General features: G+C 34.3%; 4 protein-coding genes and 1 pseudogene across 4 annotated transcripts; 2 read left to right on the top strand and 3 right to left on the bottom strand.

Moving 5' to 3' along the window:
- Positions 1–458: 458 nt before the first annotated feature.
- LOC140825350 (tubulin beta-5 chain) lies at positions 459–3,007 on the bottom strand. The gene is made up of 3 exons (XM_073187074.1): positions 2,590–3,007; positions 2,174–2,443; positions 459–1,445 (listed from the first exon to the last, which is right to left on the bottom strand). Exons 1-3 carry the CDS (start codon positions 2,999–3,001, stop codon positions 766–768), a joined length of 1,362 nt encoding a protein of 453 aa, XP_073043175.1. The 5' UTR covers positions 3,002–3,007; the 3' UTR covers positions 459–765.
- A 1,848-nt stretch (positions 3,008–4,855) lies between these two features.
- On the bottom strand, positions 4,856–5,839 carry LOC140825356 (uncharacterized). The gene is made up of 2 exons (XM_073187089.1): positions 5,203–5,839; positions 4,856–5,024 (listed from the first exon to the last, which is right to left on the bottom strand). The coding sequence occupies exons 1-2, from the start codon at positions 5,580–5,582 to the stop codon at positions 4,952–4,954; spliced, it is 453 nt and encodes a 150-aa protein (XP_073043190.1). The 5' UTR covers positions 5,583–5,839; the 3' UTR covers positions 4,856–4,951.
- A 2,866-nt stretch (positions 5,840–8,705) lies between these two features.
- On the top strand, positions 8,706–11,888 carry LOC140825349 (bZIP transcription factor 17). The gene is made up of 2 exons (XM_073187073.1): positions 8,706–10,699; positions 11,274–11,888. The coding sequence occupies exons 1-2, from the start codon at positions 8,821–8,823 to the stop codon at positions 11,723–11,725; spliced, it is 2,331 nt and encodes a 776-aa protein (XP_073043174.1). The 5' UTR covers positions 8,706–8,820; the 3' UTR covers positions 11,726–11,888.
- A 412-nt stretch (positions 11,889–12,300) lies between these two features.
- On the bottom strand, positions 12,301–13,104 carry LOC140828632 (psbP domain-containing protein 6, chloroplastic-like; annotated as a pseudogene).
- A 5,103-nt stretch (positions 13,105–18,207) lies between these two features.
- On the top strand, positions 18,208–20,689 carry LOC140828010 (WAT1-related protein At5g07050-like). The gene is made up of 7 exons (XM_073190977.1): positions 18,208–18,485; positions 18,601–18,663; positions 18,785–18,901; positions 19,215–19,470; positions 19,590–19,748; positions 19,878–20,029; positions 20,124–20,689. The coding sequence occupies exons 1-7, from the start codon at positions 18,283–18,285 to the stop codon at positions 20,398–20,400; spliced, it is 1,227 nt and encodes a 408-aa protein (XP_073047078.1). The 5' UTR covers positions 18,208–18,282; the 3' UTR covers positions 20,401–20,689.
- The last annotated feature ends 3,378 nt before the right edge of the window (positions 20,690–24,067 follow it).

Here is a 24,067-nt window from a genome sequence, read left to right as displayed (position 1 = left end):
ATTTTTCTCGAGGGAATATAAAAGCCCATATATGATATTCCATCGTTGTTCGTTGGAATTTTAAATATTTTTAACAAACAATATGGGTTACTTTATCTTTCATTTGTGATGTGCTTCCGAAAATGGAATGCGGCCTTGAATTTAGTTTTATTTGTCAAATTGAGATGGTTTTTTACCATATATATCATATACATTCAAAAGCATTTTAGGAAAAATAATTTGTTTTATGACAAAATCATTTGTCGTGTAGAAACATGACGAAAAAAGTTGAAATAAAAGTAAATATTTAATCTACGGAAGTAATCAAATGTTCAAAACTCGAGAACGTCCACTCATATTGCCGCACTCAGGGCATCGAGAACCCCTAGAAAGTGTGTTGTTTCTCGAGCTTGTCATCGCGAGCCGATGATAATTTAACCATGTTATTAGTATGATAGTAATGCAAGAGGGTAGCGATATTTATTATCAATGCACCTCATTCCATTTGGTTCAACACAAATTGCAAAACCAGTAGTATTGTCTACAACATATTATCGAAGATTCAAAACAATACTCCAAACCGAACGTTAAACATAAACTACAATCCCCAATAGTGATCACGATCTTCCTCCCATTTTCTTGTAGCTACTAATAGCAGATTCCAAAGATAGATAACCAGGCAGTTTTTGAATCTTCCATACAGAAATGTACCGAACACAGATCAAGATAGTATATTTTCCAAACACTGATGTAAAGCAGAAAAATTTCCGAACGACGGTTTTCATCTCACATGTGTGCCTCTTCCTCCTCTTCCTCGTCCACATAATCCTCTTCATCATCGGCTGTAGCATCCTGGTACTGCTGGTACTCTGAAACAAGGTCGTTCATGTTGCTCTCAGCCTCGGTGAACTCCATCTCGTCCATTCCTTCACCAGTATACCAATGCAAGAAAGCTTTCCTCCTGAACATAGCAGTGAACTGCTCGCTCACTCGTCTGAACATCTCCTGAATTGAGGTTGAGTTGCCAATGAAGGTGGATGCCATTGAAAGTCCTTTCGGTGGGATGTCACAAACACTTGATTTCACATTGTTCGGAATCCACTCGACAAAGTAGGAAGAGTTCTTGTTTTGAATGTTTATCATTTGTTCATCTACTTCCTTGGTGCTCATTTTTCCACGGAACATGGCTGAGGCGGTGAGGTATCGTCCATGGCGTGGGTCAGCAGCACACATCATGTTCTTGGAATCCCACATTTGTTGAGTTAGCTCTGGAACAGTAAGTGCACGGTATTGCTGGGAACCACGAGAGGTTAGAGGAGCAAACCCCACCATGAAGAAGTGCAGCCGTGGAAACGGAATCAGGTTGACCGCTAGTTTTCTTAGATCAGAGTTGAGTTGACCAGGGAATCGAAGGCAGCAGGTAACACCACTCATAGTTGCAGATATTAAGTGGTTAAGATCACCGACTGGATTAACAAGGAAAAGCATAAAGATGTAAGAATAATCTTTTGCCGTTTACAAGAATACAAAGCTAGTTGTCGTCAGAATTCATGCTTTTCAGAAGACACGAGATGTTGCTAATTAATAGGCTATTAACATCCAACAAAGCAAAAACATATTCAGTAAATATAATTTTGAATATAAAATTCTACGTAATTAACACCAGCGAAAAGGAAGGATGTATGTCATGCAAGGGAAACAAATAAACAGAATAATACCAAACAGATGCTTCGGTTGCATGAAAATTGAACAAAAAGCTCTGAAATATTGTCAAGAAGACACATACCACCAATAGAAAAACCAATAATGTTGTCCCGGTGTGAAGGGGCTCATTCTACAGAAAATTTAACAAATCCCATTTAACGTTTTCGATATGGTCATCAATAGTGGTATTGTCATCAGAACATTAATTTTATCATGACAAAGATGCTGAAACAAGGAGAATATCCCAACGCTGAATTCCCACAGCATAAATTTATTCGAACCCTCTGCATAATTTGTTCGTTCATACTACTAGTTTCAAATGTAAAGATAACGACCTTTAGAAGCAAGGACAAAAACACACGCTGACAAAAACCAAAAACATTGTAAATCACCGAGGAATGTCCCTTAAGAATATAATAATAGCAGATCAGATTTTTTTTAAAAAAAACACTCAAGGGGTAAAAATGCAATTTTGGTGAATTATACTCACAGCTAGGAGTGGTAAGTTTGAGTGTCCTAAAACAAATATCATATAAAGCTTCATTGTCAAGCACCATGCATTCATCTGCATTTTCAACAAGTTGATGCACCGAAAGAGTGGCGTTATAGGGCTCAACCACCGTATCTGAAACCTTTGGTGAAGGGAACACTGAGAATGTCAACATCATCCTATCAGGGTATTCTTCCCTGATCTTTGAGATCAACAAGGTACCCATTCCCGAACCAGTTCCTCCACCAAGTGAGTGACACACTTGGAAACCTAGAAGCAAGAATTAAACATTCAGGCTGACCTCATCGAAGTCCAATAAAATGTCGTCAAATTTTTCCAAAACGAGAAATCTCCACAATTTATGAATCCCAGTCGTAACTAACAAAGAACCAAGTCCAGAAAAATCAATAATTTACCTTGAAGGCAGTCACAGTTCTCAGCTTCCTTCCTCACAACATCAAGAACTGAGTCAATCAGCTCAGCACCCTCAGTGTAATGCCCTTTGGCCCAGTTGTTTCCAGCACCCGATTGGCCGAACACAAAGTTATCAGGACGGAAGATCTGGCCGTATGGACCAGTACGGACACTGTCCATGGTCCCAGGCTCGAGATCCATGAGCACGGCACGAGGCACAAACCTCCCACAAGACGCCTCATTATAGTAAACATTGACACGCTCCAATTGCACATCGGATGTTCCAACATATCGTCCAGTTGGATCTATGCCATGCTCATCACAGACAACCTCCCAGAACTTTGAACCAATCTGGTTGCCGCATTGGCCTCCCTGGACGTGCAGGATTTCTCTCATTGTTCCTGTATAATTCATAAAAATTGTCAAAAAGAAACACACGATCATTTATCACATCACAAATGGACGTATCAACTGCTTAAGTTGTTTGTCAAGATAAAACTTTAATAATTGAAAGATACATGAAGGAGTATCTACAATCCCGGTAAATTATATAATTTCCTGAATGGAACAATAAAACGTAAAATTTCCACTACACGTAACAATATTTTGAAGTCCCAATCCATATTACAGCAAAATTCGAGATCTAACGAGATGAAAACGAAAATCAAACCTTAATCCGCAAAATAAAACAAGTCATAACATGTATAAACACGCATATACATTCTGCCTGAAGTAACAATAAACTACTAGATACTGCACAGATCTACACATACAGCAAAAATATTGATGTCATTGTATCATAAAATTCTCAAGTAAAAATCGGATCTAAAAAAAGCACGATGTCAAAGTCATAAGAAACCACGAAATGCTGACAACAGTCTAGATCTACCAACATTTCGACGTCCGAACACATAAACTTTCAAAATCGACTTAACAAAGTAATCTAATCGTAAAATCAAGGAATTTCTTCTTTTACATCAGCAATCAACGTTCATAGACGTAAAATTCTGAGAAATTCCTTTATGAAAACATAAACATCGCGAGCAGATCCAGATCTTTCAGAAAATACCTTAGAACTTCGAGAAGAGAGACTCTGAAATTGCAGAGGCAATCGAGTGAGTGATATCTACTCAATCGATGAGAGTGAGTGAGAGAGCGTGTGAGAAGAAATGTATATCAAAACGAGGGATTTTATCTGTGTGGCAAGAGCCATCAGCGGCACAGGTTGTTTCCCTCATAACGCTATGGTTTATTGACGCCGTACGATTGCGAAAATCGACGGCCGAGATGAAATCGGGGAGTAGAGAAAACTGAATTTTATTTTTTGTGAAAAGGGGTATTTTTCGATTAAAATCTGAAGATATATTTACTAGCTGTGGCTGAAACACACGCTATGATTTTATGGGAATTAATACCCTACGTGGAGTTATTCGATTTATTTACATGAGGCGCGTGTATCGGAAATATGATTGAGGCGAGTGAAGTAGGCCGATACTGTTGGACAGAAGCAGACAACTATGGTTGCAGGCGGTCACGTGATAGATAATTGTTGGCATGTGCCATGTCGGCCCGGAGTAAATAAATATATTATTATTAGTTGTTGCATATAATGCGCTAGTTTTTTTTTTAAAAAAATTAAAATGTATATATAATTAATTAATTATAACCTTGAGTCTTAATTATAGTTCTCTCTCAAAATTAAAACCAAAATTTTACATTTAAAATTTTGTAACCAAATTCGAAACGGCTATGATGTGTTTTCAATTCATTTATAAATGGGAAGTGAAAATCCTACATAAGTATAAACCGAATTAGTAGATTTTTAAAGAGCCAAGTAATTTAAATTACTATATACGTATAATTGGATATTATTATTTTCACTGAAAAGTAAATATTTACGATTTTTATAACATAATCATTAAATAATGAAATTTAATTAGTTAATTATTTAGCATGTCATTGTTTGAAAAAAAAAAAAATTGCACATTTCCCGCCACGCTTTAAATTGATTTCAAATTTAAACAAAAAAGCTTTTATACACGTCAAGTAAACCTACCAAATTTCAAAAACTAACATGTTTGAATAAATTACCAGTTTTCTTACTCTACTAAAATGTTATTTGACATTTTGCCTTCCCTTGTTGACATATAAAGTATTGGTTCGGGCGTGGTTGGGATTTAATTTAATCAATTGGATTTCAAGCACCATCATTAATCGTCATTTAACTTCAATTAAAGCAATTAAACATCATATGCACCATTACATTAATTTACCGAGCTGGTACAGATACGTGTATATCTTAGAAGAACAAACTTCTGCTACATTTATTTACTCAAAAGCATGTACTTGTGCATGCAGATTTCCTCAAGCATTGGCATCAAAACCAGGAATTTTGTTACTGAATGATGCATTGGAGAGAAAAATTTCCAGCTCAATCCTGTTCTTGAACATGCAGGTTAAGTAATACTGTAGCTTGAATAGAAACTATCAAATCTATAACTGCTAACAAGCTCAGCAAGGTACGAAAAAGGCAACAATCAGAAGAGAAACAAGATATTATCAAAGATTTCACAAGGCATAGCTACCAACTCCAAACCAAGTTATCCATTAAATACCTTTCATAACTGCGATCATAATCAGGCTCAATCTGACCCTTCTCTCTGTCCCTAAAAATAGCTACCATACTGAATTCCCTGCTATTGTCCCCCTGCACACACAAGTTCCTCAAGACTTCATTGTCATCAACATTTAAGTTCCTCTCAACATCAGTAGCTTGGAAAAATGCATCTTCTGACTCGGGACTAGCTGAATTACTACTGAAGATACGAGCTCGTGCTCTGTCATACTCTTCCTTCCTCTCTTCTACAGTTCTTACTGGATAACGTTTATGTTCCGATTCATTGGCATCATTTGAGTGAAGCTTAGAAGGTCTTGGTCTAACGACAAAATTCATTTGATCAAGATTGTCGGTTTCTAGAATCTTTTGTTGGTACATCTGATAAACAAAATACAGGGAACTTGCTCTCTGGTTTCTTCAGAACAAATATTCTCATTCCTTGACCATCTACAACATTATCTTGAACCATGGTATGCAAACCATAATGTTGAACAACACGGTGAGCAACAAGCCACAGATATGACGCAGGGAAATGCGGAAACTCAAACCTGCTGTAGATCGGGATTGTGTATGAACTTCTGAATATCGAGTTCCATTCGTAAAACCTGATAAATCACAAGAAATACCATCAAATATTATCGACAAACCAAATAAACATCAAATATAAAAACAACTCGCCAAAATGTGAAACAGAAATGAACCAATAACAATAAAAATAAATCTTAAATGTACCAGACTTAGATCGAACGGTCATACATAAAGGTATCAAGGAAGGAGCAACACCAATGTAAATTATGTAATGCATGCCACTTTGATTTATTACAATTTTCTATATCACGTGATTATAAAAAATGAACTTGACAGAATAACTTGATTAGGAAAAAAAAACAAATATAAACAATATTTAAAAGACGGTTGTTCTTCGAAAGCATATAAATGATCAGCCTACAAAAACTGCTTCTCAAGACTACATCCACACAAAAATATTTAGCCAACTATAGACTTACCACTAGTTTTAGCCAAAAAAAAATCCTTTCTTAACCTGATAAGCATCCATTTCAGATAAGTATAACATCTAAATTTTCAAACTAACCATAAGTGATCCATTTGAACAGACCATGTTATCATTCTATGGCTTCTACAAACTTCAAAAGTTTGAAAATCTATATCAAATACACATAAAAAAACGCACTTACAATAAATTCAACACAAGATTTAAAAACCAACGCGGCCAGAAACAAAAAATTAACTTAAACTCCAGAAACTTTCCAGATAATAGAAAAGCAGAAAGAAAAAAAAACTAACCAGTTAAACGATGACGTGGGTTCAGAAGAACTTCTATGAGAAATGAATCCAATATAGAAGCATATGCAGGCGGCACCTTCTCCTTGTCTTCCACCATTCTCACCAGCTTCAACAATGGCTCCAGAAGTCAAACTCAAATCCACCATACTCCCAACGCCCTCTTGTATATCTATTGATGCATGTACGGTGACCCTCGCCCTGGAGCGTATGATACTCTCTCTCTACATAGATAGAGAGAGAGAAAGGGCTATTGGATCGAGAGAAGAAGCGCTTCTTCTTCCGCTCCCCAATTAAGTACAGTTTCAAGATTACTTAATAATATAATAAGGATGTTTGGTTGAGTGGATTAAATAAGGATAGATTAATAGTCAAATATTTATCGTTAAAATTTTAAGTTGTTTTAATAATCATTTTGACCCAGTTTAAGATCCAATTTTATTAATCAAATAATATTTGACTATTAATCTATAGTTATCCATAAAATTAGATCTTAAACCGGGTCAAAATGATTATTAAAACATCTTAAAATTTTAACAATAAATATTTGACTATTAATCTATCTTTATTTAATCCATTCAACCAAACACATCTTAATAATAATAATAATAATAAACTAGTTGTTCTAGTCACGTGTGAATAAAATTTGATGTATTCTCTAGTAGTTATTATCATATTTTTACACCTAATAATATAGCAGAGAAGTAGAGAGAATAAAGATAAGAGAGATATAGAAATATAGATAATGAAAAAAGATGTGAAACGTCATAAAAAAGACAGAGTTAACCTTGGAGATTTCTTTCATTTTTGGTTTTTAACAAGAATATCTATTTTGATTCTATCTTATATATTTCGACATAGTGAGTTTCATGTGAGACCGTATCACGGATCTTAATCTGTGAGACGGGTCAATTCTATCAATACTCACAATAAAAAAGTTATATTCTTAGCATAAAAAGTAATATTTTTTCATGGATGATTCAAATAATAGATCCATCTCACAAATACGATTTATGAGACCGTCTCACGTGAGTTTTTGTCTTTCTGACATTGGTTTTTTTTTAAATAAAATAATAAAACATCAACAAAATATCAATAAAACAAAAACTTAAAAAATTTACAATAATGCGAGGTATGAATAGACTATTGCAAAAATTTACGATAATGCGATGTTTGAAACACATCTTTTATCTCTGAAAAATTAAACGACAAATATCTTTTCAAAAATAAAATAAATAAAGAGGCGGGAACTCAAATCTCGCCTCCATCTTTTGTTATTATTATTTTATTTTGTTAAATGATATTTTTAAATAATTGTCCAAATTTATATTACTTGAAAGTTTTAAATTACTGGATTTGCATTTGAAATTTTAAGCTACATGAGTTAACAAAATTAATTAAATCCAATTTCAAATATTTAATTTTTTTGGACAAATCAATTATTTGGGATACCTCTGATAGGTTGGCTCGATTGCGAGCTTGAGCAACTCTTGAGTTTTTCGACTCTTTTACGACTCTAATCTGGGCAAAAACTTGTATGAGACGGTCTCACGAGTCGTATTCGTAAGACGGATCTCTTATTTGGATCATCCATGAAAAAATATTACTTTTTATGCTAAGAGTATTACTTTTTAGGCAAAAACTTGTATGAGACGGTCTCACGGGTCGTATTTGTGAGACGGATCTCTTATTTGAGTCATCCATGAAAAAATATTACTTTTTATGCTAAGAGTATTACTTTTTATTGTGAATATGGATAGGGTTGACCCGTCTCACAGATTAAGATCCGTGAGACGGTCTCACATGAGACTCATTCTATTTTTTATTGTGAATATGGGTAGGGTTGACCCGTCTCACAGATTAAGATCCGTGAGACGGTGTCACATGAGACTCACTCGCTAATCGGTCCCACTAACTTGTTTGGATATTTTTTAATTCGAGATTTCGGATTTGAAGTCAAAGATTTCAAATTTGAAAAATATTCGCTCACATACTACTACAAATCTGAATAATCCAATCCAAACATGATATAACGTTTACCTAACGTTTTCTCCCATAACTAATAAATAATTATAATTCGTAGATAGTATTACGAACTGAAGTGATTGCGTAGTTTTTCAGCTTCATCATGCATGGAATTTTTTATTCTCCATTTTTGTTGATCTTTTAAAATACTAAAATAAAATAGAAATTAATTTTTATTTTGTGCTAACTGATACGATTTCCAATTTTACTTGATTCGAAAGTCCAGCGAAACCCTACCCGAAGAAATCCACAATCTCTCGTCCCATCGTCACACAATTACACACACGGAATGCCTGATCCAACGGTGGTCGTCGACCCGCCTCCGCGACTCGACGACGATTTCAGTTCCGGCCTTGCGATGCCGCCCCTCGACGACGCCTTCTTTTCCCAACAGTTTATGGAGGGTAACGGTTCTGGCGACAATCAAGACGACCTTGATTTCGATTTCTCATTCGACGATCTATGCCTCCCTTCTTCCGATCTCGACGAATTACTCTCCGATCCGGTCTACAACACCACACAATTAGAAAACGAGCATTTGTTTGATAAAGTCGATGGCGGATCAGGTCTTAATTTGGATCAATATCACGGGGCTTTGAAATCAGATTGTCCAAACTTGCGTCATCTTCCCGCAGGCAGCGATAAGAGCTCCAATGGGTCCGGGGTTCTGGATTCGGGTTCTCCTGGTCTAGAATCCAATCAGATCTCTGGTTATTTCAATTTGGTGTCGCCTGAATCAAATGGATCAAATCCAGGGAGCTCTGGAAGTTCCGGCGGTGAAGCCAAGGGAATGAATTGCCCTTCCCCTGAATCTCAGGGTTCTGGGAATTGTGGTTCCAATGTATCTGATAACTCAAAATTTTTTGCCAGATCGGTAAATTCTATGCCAAATGCTAACATCAGTTTTATTAGTTCTGATAATGTCGATCAAAAGATTAAACTCGGGGGGCCTCCTAGTGATAATGTCTATAGTTCCATGTTAAAGAGGAAAAAAGAGAGCGATGATTTAGCAGTTTGTGATGTGGATAATAATTTAGAGTCCAGGATTAACAAGTTTAAGAAATCCGAGTGTAATGTTGAGACTAACCATAATAGCTGTAGCATCAGTGATTTGAATGAAGATGACGATAAGAAGAAGGCTAGGTTGATGAGGAACAGGGAGAGCGCACAATTATCAAGACAGAGGAAGAAGCAATACGTCGAGGAGTTGGAGGATAAAGTGAGGGCAATGCATTCGACAATACATGACTTGAATGCAAAGATTTCATTCTTTATGACTGAAAACATTACTCTACGGCAACAAATGAGCGCTGGTGGGAGTAACGGCGCAGTCCCACTTCCTCAAATGGCACCTCCTCAACCTGGGATGTTTCCACCCCCTGGTATGATGTATCCATGGATGCCATCTGCTCCCCATTACATGATGAGGGCACATGGATCTCAAGTGCCACTGGTTCCAATCCCTAGGTTGAAATCACGACAGCCAGCCAATATGGTAAAGGCCAGTAAAAAGGTAGAAGCTAAGAAGAGTGAGGGGGCAAAGATTAAGAACGTTGCAGGTGTTAGCTTTCTCGGTTTGCTGTTTTTTATTATATTATTTAGAAATTTGGTTCCGATGATTGATATGAAATATGGAGCTGTTAGGGAGGCATTTTCTGGTGATGACAGTTATGTTGGAGGTGGATATTATGAGAATCACCATGGGAGGCTGTTGATGGCGAATGGGAGTGAGCATGTTGTGAAGTATGGTGGTGAAAGAGTATCTAGTTGTAATAGTGGTGGTGCACATTGTGGTCGAAAAGGTCATGGAAGTGGAGGGGAGCCAAGTACCGACGAGATTGTTCATATGGGAAATGGGAGTGAACCCCTTGTTGCATCATTGTATGTTCCTAGGAATGATAAGCTTGTTAAGATAGATGGAAATTTGATAATCCATTCAGTGCTGGCGAGTGAGAAAGCCATGATATCGCAGGGTCAGGTAGGTGGTGAAAATGGTTTAGCAGTTCGTGGAGATTTGGCTCCTGCAATTCCTGTCCCTGGTATGGGAAGGAACGGTGCTCGGCTTCCCCACCTAAGGGCACTGGGTTCTGGTTCAGCAGACGAAGATGCTTTGAAGTCAAAGGCCAATGATGGCAGGCTTCAGCAATGGTTCCGTGAAGGCCTTTCTGGTAAATATTTTTTTAATATTCCCTCTTATGTGGCTTCTATATGTATGTGGTATTCTAGGTTATAATCCTATCATTGTCTATTCACGTGGTTAATTTCAAGAGAGTTGATCCTATGCATGCAAATAAAAATATCTGTAGTTTTTCTAGGAACTCCGTTCATCCAAAGTTGTACTCATCTTTTTTGCTCTAGCATTCCCTGTTTGCAAAGGCTGGTATCTTACCTCTTTGTACGTATCGATGCAGTACAAAGTGTTACGATTTTAAACGTTTCTTTTTGCCTCGACTCCCCTTTTCCTTTTGTATGGGATAACACAAGTGTATGCAATTCATAAACAACTCGCAGGCTCAAAATATATATATATATATATATATATATATATATTGAATTATGTAGTTCTAAAAGAATCTTTTGTTGATAGATCTTCTGTTTCGTTTTCAAGTTGGTTGAATGATACTTGTCATGACCCATGTGAACACATTTTTGCTGAGTCTCACAGAGAGAATATTTGCACTATTTTCTTGCTCATGGCACACTTTCCAATTTTGTAAAGTATCATGCTAAGCTTTCCTTCAGGTCCGATGTTGAGCTCGGGGATGTGCACAGAAGTTTTCCAGTTTGATGTGTCATCAGCTTCCAACTCAGGAGCCATTATTCCAGCCACTGCCTCGAGAAACATTTCTGAACAGCAGAAAATGAAATCTACGCAGCTCAGCAAGGGAAGGAACCGCAGAATCCTCCATGGTCTTCCTATTCCCCTTCCTGGATCCTCTCACAACATTTCCGAGGAACAAGCTGGAAGACAATCACAAAACAAGAACCTGAACTTAAATAATTCAGCATCTTCTGTGGTTGTTTCTGTGCTCGTGGATCCTAGGGAGGCAAGCGATACTGACGTCGATGGTGTGATGGGAACGAAGGCCCTCTCACGAATTTTCGTTGTTGTTCTAATTGACAGTGTCAAGTATGTCACTTACTCATGCATGCTTCCTTTTAAGGGAGCTGCGCCTCACCTAGTGACTACTTGAGAATTGGAATAGGAGTAAGTGCTGAATCAGTTTTGTAGATATTACGTGGAACTGTGTTTATAGTTTTCTTAACTTGCAAACTTTAATGGGAACTAGTCGGCATGCTTTGCCTTGTGGTCGACTGTAAACATTTATTAATCAACAGAATTGCTACTTTTTATTTTCTGTCGGGCTCTCCTATTGCTCTCTCGAGGTTGGGAATTTATTGGTTCAAGTAGTGGATGAATCATTTATCGTATTTGTGTTATAATATTCGTATAACACGTATATTCAGTTACCGGGGGGACTGGTTCGAGTGAGTCGATATCTTAATTTTTCTTAAAACTGGTACCCTCTAACTTACACAAGACCCGAGCCCAGCGATGCTATACTAGAGCTTGACTAGCTAGGCATTCTAAATTCTCCTACTTACTCGAGCGGTCAATCATGAGCTTATATTCTAGCTGTAGTATGTACGGAGTTTTGAGTTTGAGCTGGAAAACGTAGAAAGTGAAAAGTCGAAGAATTAACAAATTGAATGGTGTGTGAATCTATTTTCGGTTGGTAAATAATAAAAGTCAAGCGCGATGATCATCGTCTCAATCGAGTTAGCTTACAGATGTCTCCCAATTCACTCGTTCAACAAACATTCGAAGGATTCCAGAATAGCTTTTAATGTTTTCTCTGACCTCGGCCATTTTTTTTTTATCGTTGACACTGGCCACAAAAAGGACGACCGTGCTTCCTTTGCTGTCGTCTTCCCAAGATTGTGTGATCCCGTGAGAGCTAATGGAGTCTCCAGAACATTGTTATAGTACTGCACGATAAAGTTTCCAAAAGATCAGTCATAAACATGTAAGTAAGAACAACTAATGGCAAAACCTCTCTATCGTGAATCCACCACTATACGAGAAAGCAAGAAGATCATACTGTTTTATCACCGATTTTCTCGACAGAAGTTTCAAGTAGTTCATCAGGATCATATGAATTTCCGGTGACAGAAGGGCCAAGAGAAGCAATGACTTTCTCTCGTGTCACTATCTCTTCTATTGTTGCATCGGGTTTATTCGTAAGGCTTGTCAAAGGTGAAGCCACCAACTGAACTTCCTTGTTTTGCATCCTCAAACATTACCTCCACCCATGGCTCTGCAAACTTAGGTTGTCAGTAAGTGCCCTATAATATATTATCCACTCGCTGCTGTTTCCAAGTCGGTGGGAGCATAAACTGGTAGGACTACATTTCCTGCAAACCAACTATATTCAGAATTTTCATAAGCTCAAACAGCAAAAGCAATGTATGTTATAGGCGGGGAAACCAGAAGATCGTGACATCAATATTCTAATAAAGGGGTAGAGTCTTCGGTTTGCCCTGTTCTTACAATGGGATATATATTGGCCATGAATTGTAATTCAACTGATCTATAAATTATATCATATGAATTTGTCTGATATATTTGGCAAATTTCAAACATATTTTTAAACTAGGGCTATTTGTTGTGTTATAAACTGAATCAGTCTCTAGGCCCATTAGTGCATTGGGTTGTCTAAGGAAGTCTTGGATTTGTACATGGATCGTGTATGTGTGTGTGTGTCGGACAACATGCCAGTTCGACTGCCAAAATCATGGGTGAGAAATTGTTTTTCATAAAATTGGAAAAATAATAATTATTTTATTATTCAAATACAACAATTATAAAGAGCTTTGATTATTCGCAAAAACTTGTGTGAGACGGTCTCACGGGTCATATTTTGTGAGACGGATCTTTATTTGGGTAATCCATGAAAAAGTATTGCTTTTTATGCTAAGAGTATTACTTTTTATGGTGAATATGGGTATGTTTGATCCGTCTCACAGATTGAGATCCGTGAGACGGTCTCACATGAGACCTACTCTTGATTATTTTGGTTAACAATATATTAAATAGAATCCCAGAAAACAGATTCTTAATATTCGGACGTATCATTTAAGATTTAATATTCGGATACAATAAAAAAATAGAGCTTTGAATTACGCTGTAAAATTTTGTGCAAAATAAATTAATTATTTTTTAAATGAGCTTCTTTATCCAAACATCATTTTTAAGTTTTACCTTTTAAAATTATTTTTACTTTAAAAACATCTCTATCCAAACGTACTCGTAATTAATTTGGTTTATGTGCCACAAAATTTTTTTGCATAAAATTTTACTTTAATTAATTGATATGTATTCTTTTATAATATCAAAGACTATCTCATCCATGCATAACGTGAATAATTTTAATAATTATAATGATTTTTAATATTAATTTTAATCCTGATATATTATCACGTATATCTATAATTTATTTATATATTAAATAGTCAGACCTAATTTTCTTGTCGCAGAAAATTATATTATTTTCACACTAACCACTTCCGGTTGCGGTACCTAAACATGGATTAAGTCTCGAGGTCGTTAATTACCTTATCTTGTTTTTTTTTTTTGGGGAAGGAAATCTAAAATACCTTATCTTATTGATTGGACTCAACATCAACTACCATATTAATTAATACGTAAGCCTAATACACAATAGAATTTACAATCACTCGTTTCCGCCATTAATAAGCAATTATGATGTATTATTATTACATAAAAAATTTTGTGAGACAATGTCACAAAAACTTTGTGAGACGTATATCTTATTTGGGTCACCAATGAAGAAATATAACTTTTCAAGCTAAAAATATTACTTATTATTATACATATGAGCATGACTGACATATTTCATGGATAAAGATATGTGAGACCGTCTCACAATAGACTCGTTTTTATTGAAATAGATAATTAAATAACCTCTATCCTCGGGATCTGGCAGTAGTTATTATAACTAGCTAGATTAATAAGAAAAGCCCTTTAAAATAAATCATATTGGCCCTAAGATACTAGGATTCTATAAGAAGAATATTAGAAATTGAGATAAACTCCAATGTAAAAAAATTGTCGGGAATCTACATAAATTGGAAACTAAAAACAAAGGGATCAGTTAATCACAGCCCCAAATTACCCCAAACATTCTAATTTTAACTACTTAACTATCAGGATTATCAAAGAGCATTATTTCTCCTGAAAGTTATTATTATTATTATTTTTATCTTTTTGGTGTGAAAGTTTATACACCCTACTTGTGTGAGACTGTCTCACGGGTCGTATTTTGTGAGGCGGATCTCTTATTTGGGTTATACACAAAAAATATTACTTTTTATTATGAATATTGGTAATGTTAACCCGTCTCACAGATAAAAATTCATGAGACCGTCTTACAAGAGATCTACTCTTATAAAAATGTTAACTAGTTGAATTTTGTCGCATCTAGTGAATGCATGGTGAGGTCACTTTTGTGTCCAACATGCCAGTTCACTCGAGGCCACAACATATTTAGTAATAAAGCAGCCTCCAAGCTTTGGTCGAGAAATTAAGCCATATTTGCATCTAAATAAAATATTCGAATTCGGCATCTAGATTTTGCAGCAAAAATTAAATTTACTACGCTATTTTTTAAAAAAATTAAATAAAAATTTATTTAAAAATACAAAATGTTAGGAGGTATAATAATATTTTGACCGGAAAACGATCGACACGTGACACTTAAATATACGCACATTATCCCCTTCATTCCAAATAAGAAATAGTAAAATCCAACTTTAACAAGTGGACATTATCAAACATTATAACGTGAATCAAATACATGGCATGGGAATTGCGACCCACCTAAGATGGATGCAGAGAAACGAAACCGAATAAGCTATTTCCCATTAATATTAACAAGCTTTTTTTGTGGGGGTTCTCCAATTGCTACTTAGCATACCATATAAACATCATGCCCACGATTAATAAAGTGCAATGGGCTGACTCGACAAAACTTAGGCTAAAGAATACAAAATAAAATTTGATTAATGTTAGATATTTTCAACGGTAGATGAATGTACATCATTGACATGTTGATTCTCGTGTGCGCATTCTTGTAGAAAATTGCACCACAATGCTCTCCGACTAGGCCGTGTTGCTCCGGCACGAACACGGATTGACCCAAGCAGATCCATGAAAATTCTGAAACATAAAATTTTACATGTTCGGTGTCATTTTTTATTCTATGATAAAAAAAACAAATAGAGAACAAAAATACAAATTAATGAATTAAAATTGTAAATTAAGAAATAACATTACCGAAACTGAAAATTGTGTAAGTTACATAACCAAAAATATTATTGTGAAATCGAACGACCATTACAGCTAATTTGCGTCCGGGCAGATGCTGCGGCGGAGCCCACATTGCAAAAGCTTGTTATTCATGGCATCAGCTTGCACTAAGCTCGCCTTCGTGGTGGTAGTACCTTTCAGGTCACTTAATCGGCCACTATGAGTTAAAATGTTATATATATATATATATATATATATATATATATATATATATATATATATATATATATATATATATATATATATGCTCAGAATTGCGTAAAAAAACCAAATTGAGAAAGTGATAATTTAGTGGAATTTGGAAATTTGAGAAGAATCATCTTCAGAATCCATGAAATTTCTAAAAAATCCTATTTCAGATAAAAAAAAAAATTATAATTCTATAAATAAATATTAAACATGAAATCGAGATGATGAAAAATAGCGGAGAAGAGATTTCGGGACTGATTTATGATATAGAATAATGTGTTTGGATGAATGAAATAATTTAAGGAAGAAGATCAAGATTTATAGAAACTAGCCATTGGATATTTTATTTTTTTTTAAAAAGTTATTTCAGCTTTATTTAAATTTTTTATATATAAAATAGTTGTTTGGATTTGATTAAATTTATTTTTTTAAAAAAATAAAAATAAATGCTGTGGTAGAAATTCATGTACCCACCCACCAGTACGCGCCGTTAATATGCTTCAAATTTTTTTCGTTGCGAGTACTGTTCAAACTTATGAACGCCCAAATGATGCCGTCCTACATTGGTTCGAAGACAAGATTAGTTTGAACACCAATGTCGATGCTCTAATGCAAAAATTTATATGAGATAGTTTCACGGGTCGTATTTTGTGAGACAGATATATTATTTGGATTATCCATAAAAAATATTACTTTTTATGTTAAAGAATATTATTTTTTAGAGTGAGTCTCATGTGAGACCGTTTCCCGGATTTTAATCTGTGAGACGGAACAACCCGACGGATATTCACAATGAAAAGTAATACCTTTAGCATAAAAAGTAATACTTTTTCATGGATAACCCAAATAAGATATCCGTCTCACAAATACGACCCGTGAGACCGTCTCACACAAGTTTTTGCCTATTTTTTATTGTGACTATCAGTAGGGTTGACATGTCTCACCAATAAAAATTCGTGAGACCGTCTCACAAAAGACCTACTCTCTAATGGATGTACTAAATTGGTATGACAATACTTGATTTAATTTGGTTAAAAAGTGTTTGGAAAAATTATAAAATTCCTCTGGCAAATTTATCTATATTTATTTTTGGTGCCGTAAATCACCAAGTTTGGATTTAATTTATAAGTTGGCATTTTTGCATTTATAGTTTTGTTTGTGCTGAGACTAAATTTTTATGATTTATAAGACTAAATGTGAAACTACGACAACTTGCATGATATATTTGTAATTTTTCGAAAATGTTTTGAGCAATATATAGTAGATCCGACAGTTTCTAAAATAGATTTTTATGATTAAAAACAAATATGGCATAATCTCTCTGTGCGTATGAACTTTTATCCTAAAAAAAAGTAGTGTCTTATTTATCTAGAAGAGTTCAAATATGTATTACCCTATATTATTAAGAAATAATATTTAAAGAATAATCTCTTCGTTTATGTTTTATTTTTATTTCTTTAAATGTAAATTTCTCTAATAATTTAATTATGTCATGTTTAAATATTGGGAACCAAGTCAATTTTTCTGTAAGCTCGACGACCTTGTAATAATCGCCTAAGCATAATGAGTAAGATTCAGAAAAATTATATTTTTGGTTCCATAAATTGCATTTTTTTTAAAAAAAATTTGGTCATATCATTAACAAATTTACGGTCTTAATCTACTAATTTGAACTTTTATTTGATTTTTAATTATTTTTCATCGAAATAATGATGTCACAAAAAAATTTTGGTGATATTATCAGTCGAGTGCCACTTATTAAGTATGTCAAATAAAAAATGCTATTTAAAAATATCAAGCAAATGCGTAAAGATGAAATAATTGTTTTACTAGGTACAGGTCTAAAAGATAAAATAGGTAAAGTCAAAGCATTAAAATGATTTTTTTTGCCCTACACACGCCATATTTATTATACTTCAAAAAATATATATTTCCGATAAAAAAAAGTTTCACATATCCTAATCATGCATATTCCATTAATTAGATCCACTTGAATCGTAGACCAAAGTTCCGGAAAAACCCTGTCACGCCTGACCGACCCCAATCGCTTATAAATATTCAAGTGTCGAGCCATATTCCCCGAGGACAAAACACAAACCACATTCAAGAATCAAGTGTTTTCCTCTCTAATAAATATAATTTCTATCTGTCTAGGGAAAAAAATCTCAAGAAATGGAAGGAAAAGGATGGGTTGGCAGATTTCTTGAGAAGGCAAAGCCTTACATAGCCATGATATGCTTACAATTTGGGTATGCTGGAATGAATATTATCACCAAAGTTTCTCTTGACGGAGGAATGAGCCATTATGTGCTAGTGGTCTATAGACATGCCTTTGCTACTGTGGCTATTGCCCCCTTTGCTCTTCTACTTGAAAGGTGAATATGTTACCAAATTCTGTAAATTTTTCAATAAAAACAGTATTTTATGAAATTAACTGCAAAATCAAATGATATTTAAGCTTTCGTTTTGTTTTTTGGTTTTGTCACATAGGAAAGTGTGGCCAAAGATCACCTTTACTATTTTCCTGCAGCTGTTTGTCTTGGGACTTCTGGGGTGAGAATGTATATAAAATATAAGCTCATGTATATATGCATCATATGTAACATGCCACTTACAAGTATTTTTTTCATCTTATTTTGATTGGTAATTTCGTGTTGGGATTTAAATTTTGCAGGCCTGTGATCGATCAAAACTTGTACTACGCCGGTCTTAAATTCACTTCGCCGACATATTCATGCGCCCTGAGCAACATGCTACCTGCAATGACCTTTGTTATGGCAGTTATATGCAGGTATACTAAATCAAGAAAAACCCTATCTTTAACAATTCTGAGTGTGTGTGTTGGAAACAAAATTAAACTAAAATATCTTTTGGAACAAAAAAAAAACATTCTCTACGTTTGAATTTACATTTTCAAAAAACCCCTTGAGCACAATTCAGAAATGAAGAAGAAAATCAATTATTTTCTGCCATAATTTTTAAGCTGTTAAACTCAAGAAAATGTACAAAATTTACTGCCTAGCTAGCTAGGTTCTGTCAAAAACAGCAACCGCCCAAAAAATGAACTGACTTGAGCTAATAAATGAAGAGTTGTGATCATATAGGATGGAGAAACTGGATTTGATGAAAATAAGGTGCCAAGCAAAGGTGGTGGGAACACTCATAACAGTTTGTGGAGCCATGCTAATGACATTATACAAAGGTGATGCCATAAACATGGTATGGTCAAAATACATACATCCTAGGCAGTCCTATGTTCCTCAAGCTACTGCTGCTCATGCCACCCAAGAAGATTGGATCAAGGGTTCAATTCTTCTCATTATCGCCACCCTAGCCTGGGCTTCTTTCTTCATCCTTCAAGTATATAAATTTTAATATATATATATATATATATATATATATATATATATATATATATGTTTTAATTTTACCCTTTTCTCTCTGTTTTTTTTATATATAGTTTTCTAATTAATCTACAGGCTATCACATTGAGGAAATACACAGCACAGCTTTCACTCACATCCCTTGTGTGCTTTTTGGGAACACTGCAATCCATTGGTGTGACTTTGGTGATGGAGCACAAAAGAGATGCTTGGGTCATTGGTTGGGACATGAACCTGCTAGCTGCTGCATACGCTGTAAGTTCTTTTTTCTCTTTTGTTTTTCCAATATATAATATAACCTTTACTTTTTTTGATCTTATAAATATTTATTTGTGATTTTTCAACTTAAAATGTTTATGCAACATTTATCTTGTATTGCTTTAGGGTATTGTTTCTTCGGGGATTGCATATTACGTGCAAGGTTTGGTGATGCAAAAAAGAGGGCCTGTTTTTGTCACTTCTTTCAGTCCATTGATGATGATTATCGTAGCGATCATGGGCTCTTTCATCTTGGCTGAGAAAATATTTGTCGGGGGGTACGTAATTATAACATCCTAAAAATTCCCGAAGAAATGTTTAAGATTTTCAGTATTATATGTAATTAATTTTGTGTAATCCGGCTTTGTGCAGTGTTCTTGGAGCAGTGCTGATTGTGATTGGACTGTACGCAGTTCTATGGGGAAAATGCAAAGAAAAACGTGAAGGTGAAATTCTTGAACCAGAAAAGGGCGCAACTGGAAACAACCAAAATGTCACCGAGATGGATGACATTGAGGCAAATTTTGTAGAATTGGAGAAAAATGGAGTTAAAAAACTGTTCGTGTTAGCAGTTAGTGCTCCAATGCCACAGCCGCCTCCCATGATAGCCATTGAAGCACCCAAACTAGGCGAGGAGAAAAAAAGTTAAAAGAAAAGGAAAAGAAAGATGTAAACAAGGTCGATGTCGACAAACTCCGGTTTCGACGTGTGACAAATAATGATACGGGAAAATATATAAAATGCTTCAAATTGGCTGCATGATTTGGAAACAATAAGGAAAAGGGCATGAATATGGTGACAATAGAGGTTTCGATCTTGTTTTTGAGTTCATATTTAGTAATTTATCGTTTTGCTTATTAAATTCCGGAGCTTGTAACCTTTTTTGTTCGAGGTGATTAAAGATTTGCAGAGAAAATATATAGCGTTTTATTTTGCTTAATGTCCACTTCTAACAATTTTCGTAATTCAAGCCTTTAAGCGCGTAAGAGACAAAATTATTCGAACCACTATATGATTATATACAAGTACAAATAATAGAATAATGGATATTTTTTTGAGTCATGATCGATTTTTTTAAAAATATTGTTTCAATAGTAAAATGAAAATACATAATTAAATTCAATAGAAAAAAGTTTATTTGATGACGTTAAAGTTCACATCACGAAACGCAATTGGAACAATCTCTTAAAATCTAATTAAAATTTGGTAAGAACTTGTGTCAGACAGTCTCACGGGTCATATTTTGTGAGATATATATCTTATTTGAGTCATTCTTGAAAAAATATTACCTTTTATGCTAAGAGTATTATTTTCTATTGTGAATATCGATAGAGTTAACTCGGCTCAAAAATAACGATTCGTGATACCGTTTCACAAGATACCTACTCATAAAATTTTCTTTAGGGTTTCTTGTTCCAAAGTTAGAATCTAGAACCATGTACTGGTAAAACCATAAATTCATTTTAAAAATTTTAAAATCCCGAGCATTAGTGGAATTCTTAACTTACATAATTAATAAATTAGTCGATCTATTTAAAATAACTTATTACCCCATTTCTCAATAGCAAAATAAAAATGGATAATACTTATTTACCACAATTAATATATTAAACTCAATTTAATCAAAATTTTGGTAGCTTCAAGAGATATTTTTAATGGTTAAAGTTTAAAGTTGTGCTAGAATTGCTGGTTATCTATGAAATTCTATGACTTTCTTGGATAAACGAAATTGAAGTGAATTTCAAATCTACTCGATATTAAGATGAGCAATTTTAATAAATGCGCATAAGATGAACAACAATTGATCATTTAATCAATCATAATGTTATGTGAACGTAAATCTTTAAGAATCAATGGATTATGTGGTTTGCCGTCTGAAATTTGACACCTAGCTTATTTTACTTAGACAATTTATTAACCTACGATTAGAGTAATCATGTTTTATTATCACCAAACAAGAATATATGCATAATTCTTCCGAGTTAAGGGTAACTTAATCATACCAAATTTGAAATATGCCTTGTATGAAACCATGTGATTCTATGTCGAAATTTCAAACCTACGATAATTTTATTACAACATATATAATTCACGGAACATACTTTCCAAGGTACTTTTTTGGCCAGGTTTGCCTAGTATTAATTATCAGTTGAAAATATTATTTTTTTGGTTGAACTGTCAATTGTTTTCCCCTAAATACATGGTAATATATTTGAAACGAATTCTTGATGGTGTCTTTCATAATAAATTATTGTGAATAGGAAATTTAATTCAAATATATATATAAAAAAACAGACAATAAGTAGTATAAATAACTGATCCTGCAAATAAATATATTGGATCTCAGATTAAAACAAAACAATTTTTCTTATAAAATCTAATTTATTATCGTTTTTTATAATATTGGTCCTAATAATCATAATTCCAAGTAAGCGACTACCTTACCATCACGGTCATACGGATATTTTTTAGGCTTGAATTAAATTTCAAATTTAGTCCCTAAAATATTATGAATTGTTCCATAATCTTTTGAATTAAGAGAGTTTTTCAAGTCTAAACATGTGAAAAAAAGGTGTAAACATACAAGATAATAATATAATATTTACACCTTGGCTCGGCCTTACTGTTTGTACAAGTCAAAACAGGCGAATTTGGCTCTTAAATTTTGGTTACACAACAAGCAAATCTAGTAGAAGCTAAGCACTCACAAACATTCAAAAAATTTCGTTAGCTTTCATGCTCAAAATTTTGACATGATATTTCATTTCTCGACAGGTAAATTTTTTCCGACGGAAATAGAAACCGATTTTATTTTGAAGAACAAAATAAAACTCACAAATCGATCGATTTTGTTTTCTGAACAAATTATTCGAACGTCCACATTTGACTCGTTGTATCGTATGGCGGCGCCTATGTCTTTCGATTTGGACAAATTTAATTTAATACTTCAAAGTGTGGATAAAGGCTGCTACAGTAAAATTGCACTTGGGATGTGCTTAATCTGCATGGATATCATGACCTTGAGCCGACCAATATCTACGCAACATCGATTCTCCACATAACTTTGTCTCATATATGTTTAAAAACGTTGTTTTTTTTTTTTTTTACCTTCGAGAGTTATTTTTTTAATGAAAAAACTCACAACCATTATTCTCTAATTTGGTTGAGTACATTGTAAACTCCGGATATATAGTATCATGTAAATCACATGGATAAACTCGAAGTAAGGTCGATCCTAACAATATTTGGGTCTGAGTCTAATTTTTAAAAAGAGACATCCAAATCATAATGTATGTTCATATTTTTTTTAGTTCCATAGCAATTTTTCAAATTAAATCAATACGTCAAAGACAATATAAAAAATTAAAAGAATAAAAATATCAAACATGTCCAAAATGATCACTAAAAAACAATCCGCCTAACAGTTTTATAGCTAAAAATACTAATCAAGTCTGTATAATCAAGTTGTTCAGTAATTTCTTCTCAATCGATAACATAGCCAATCCATTCAATCTTTCTCGTGACATGGTTGATCGGAGAAAAGTTTTGATGAGCTTTATCTTTGAGAAACTTCGCTCTGCACTTGCTACTGTGACCGGGACAGTCAACAAGATTTTATAAGCAATATGAGCATTTGAAAGCCGGATAAGCATTACATCCACCAAAATTTCAGTCAAAAAACTTAGATTATAGATACCACTTAAAGCCCCGAAGAAAGTAAAAAACTACAATAAAAAATTAGAAGCCCGAACAAAGCAAATACAAGATAAACTCACAGCTCCTCACGGGTCTTTCAATCAAACTTAGAGACGATGCAACGACTGGAGTCGATTAAGGCTTGTCTGCAGATGAATATCGGAGAAGATTGGGGAATAAATCCGTAACATGCTAAGCAAGTTCCATTTAATAAATACTTAGTTTTAGGCTATCTAATAACTAGTATTATATATAATAAATTTTTTTAAAAATTTTTGGACCCCAAAAAGAGATGAATCTGAGTTATTAGACTCATTTACCTCTTAATAGACACGACTTTGACTCGAAGAAGACTACAGACAAGTTTTAGCAAATATGGCTTTTTGTGTGATTCGAACTTGACCTCAAACTTTACACACTCAATCAAATCAACTATTTTGACGTAGTGCTGGCCAACTATTCTTGTATTATTAAGAGCTTTTGTCCCATTTATAAGAGACACTGTACGAGACAAAAATCAACATGACAGTTCAATCCCACTATCTGATTTAGTAATAATTTTTTGTGACATTTAGATATCACAAAAAAAAACGGATTGATTAACGACGGTTTTATTCAAT

The sequence above is a fragment of the Primulina eburnea genome, chromosome 3 (genome assembly GCF_022965805.1).
Source record: "Primulina eburnea isolate SZY01 chromosome 3, ASM2296580v1, whole genome shotgun sequence".
Lineage (NCBI taxonomy): Eukaryota > Viridiplantae > Streptophyta > Magnoliopsida > Lamiales > Gesneriaceae > Primulina > Primulina eburnea.
This window is presented reverse-complemented; position numbering and strand designations above follow the sequence as displayed.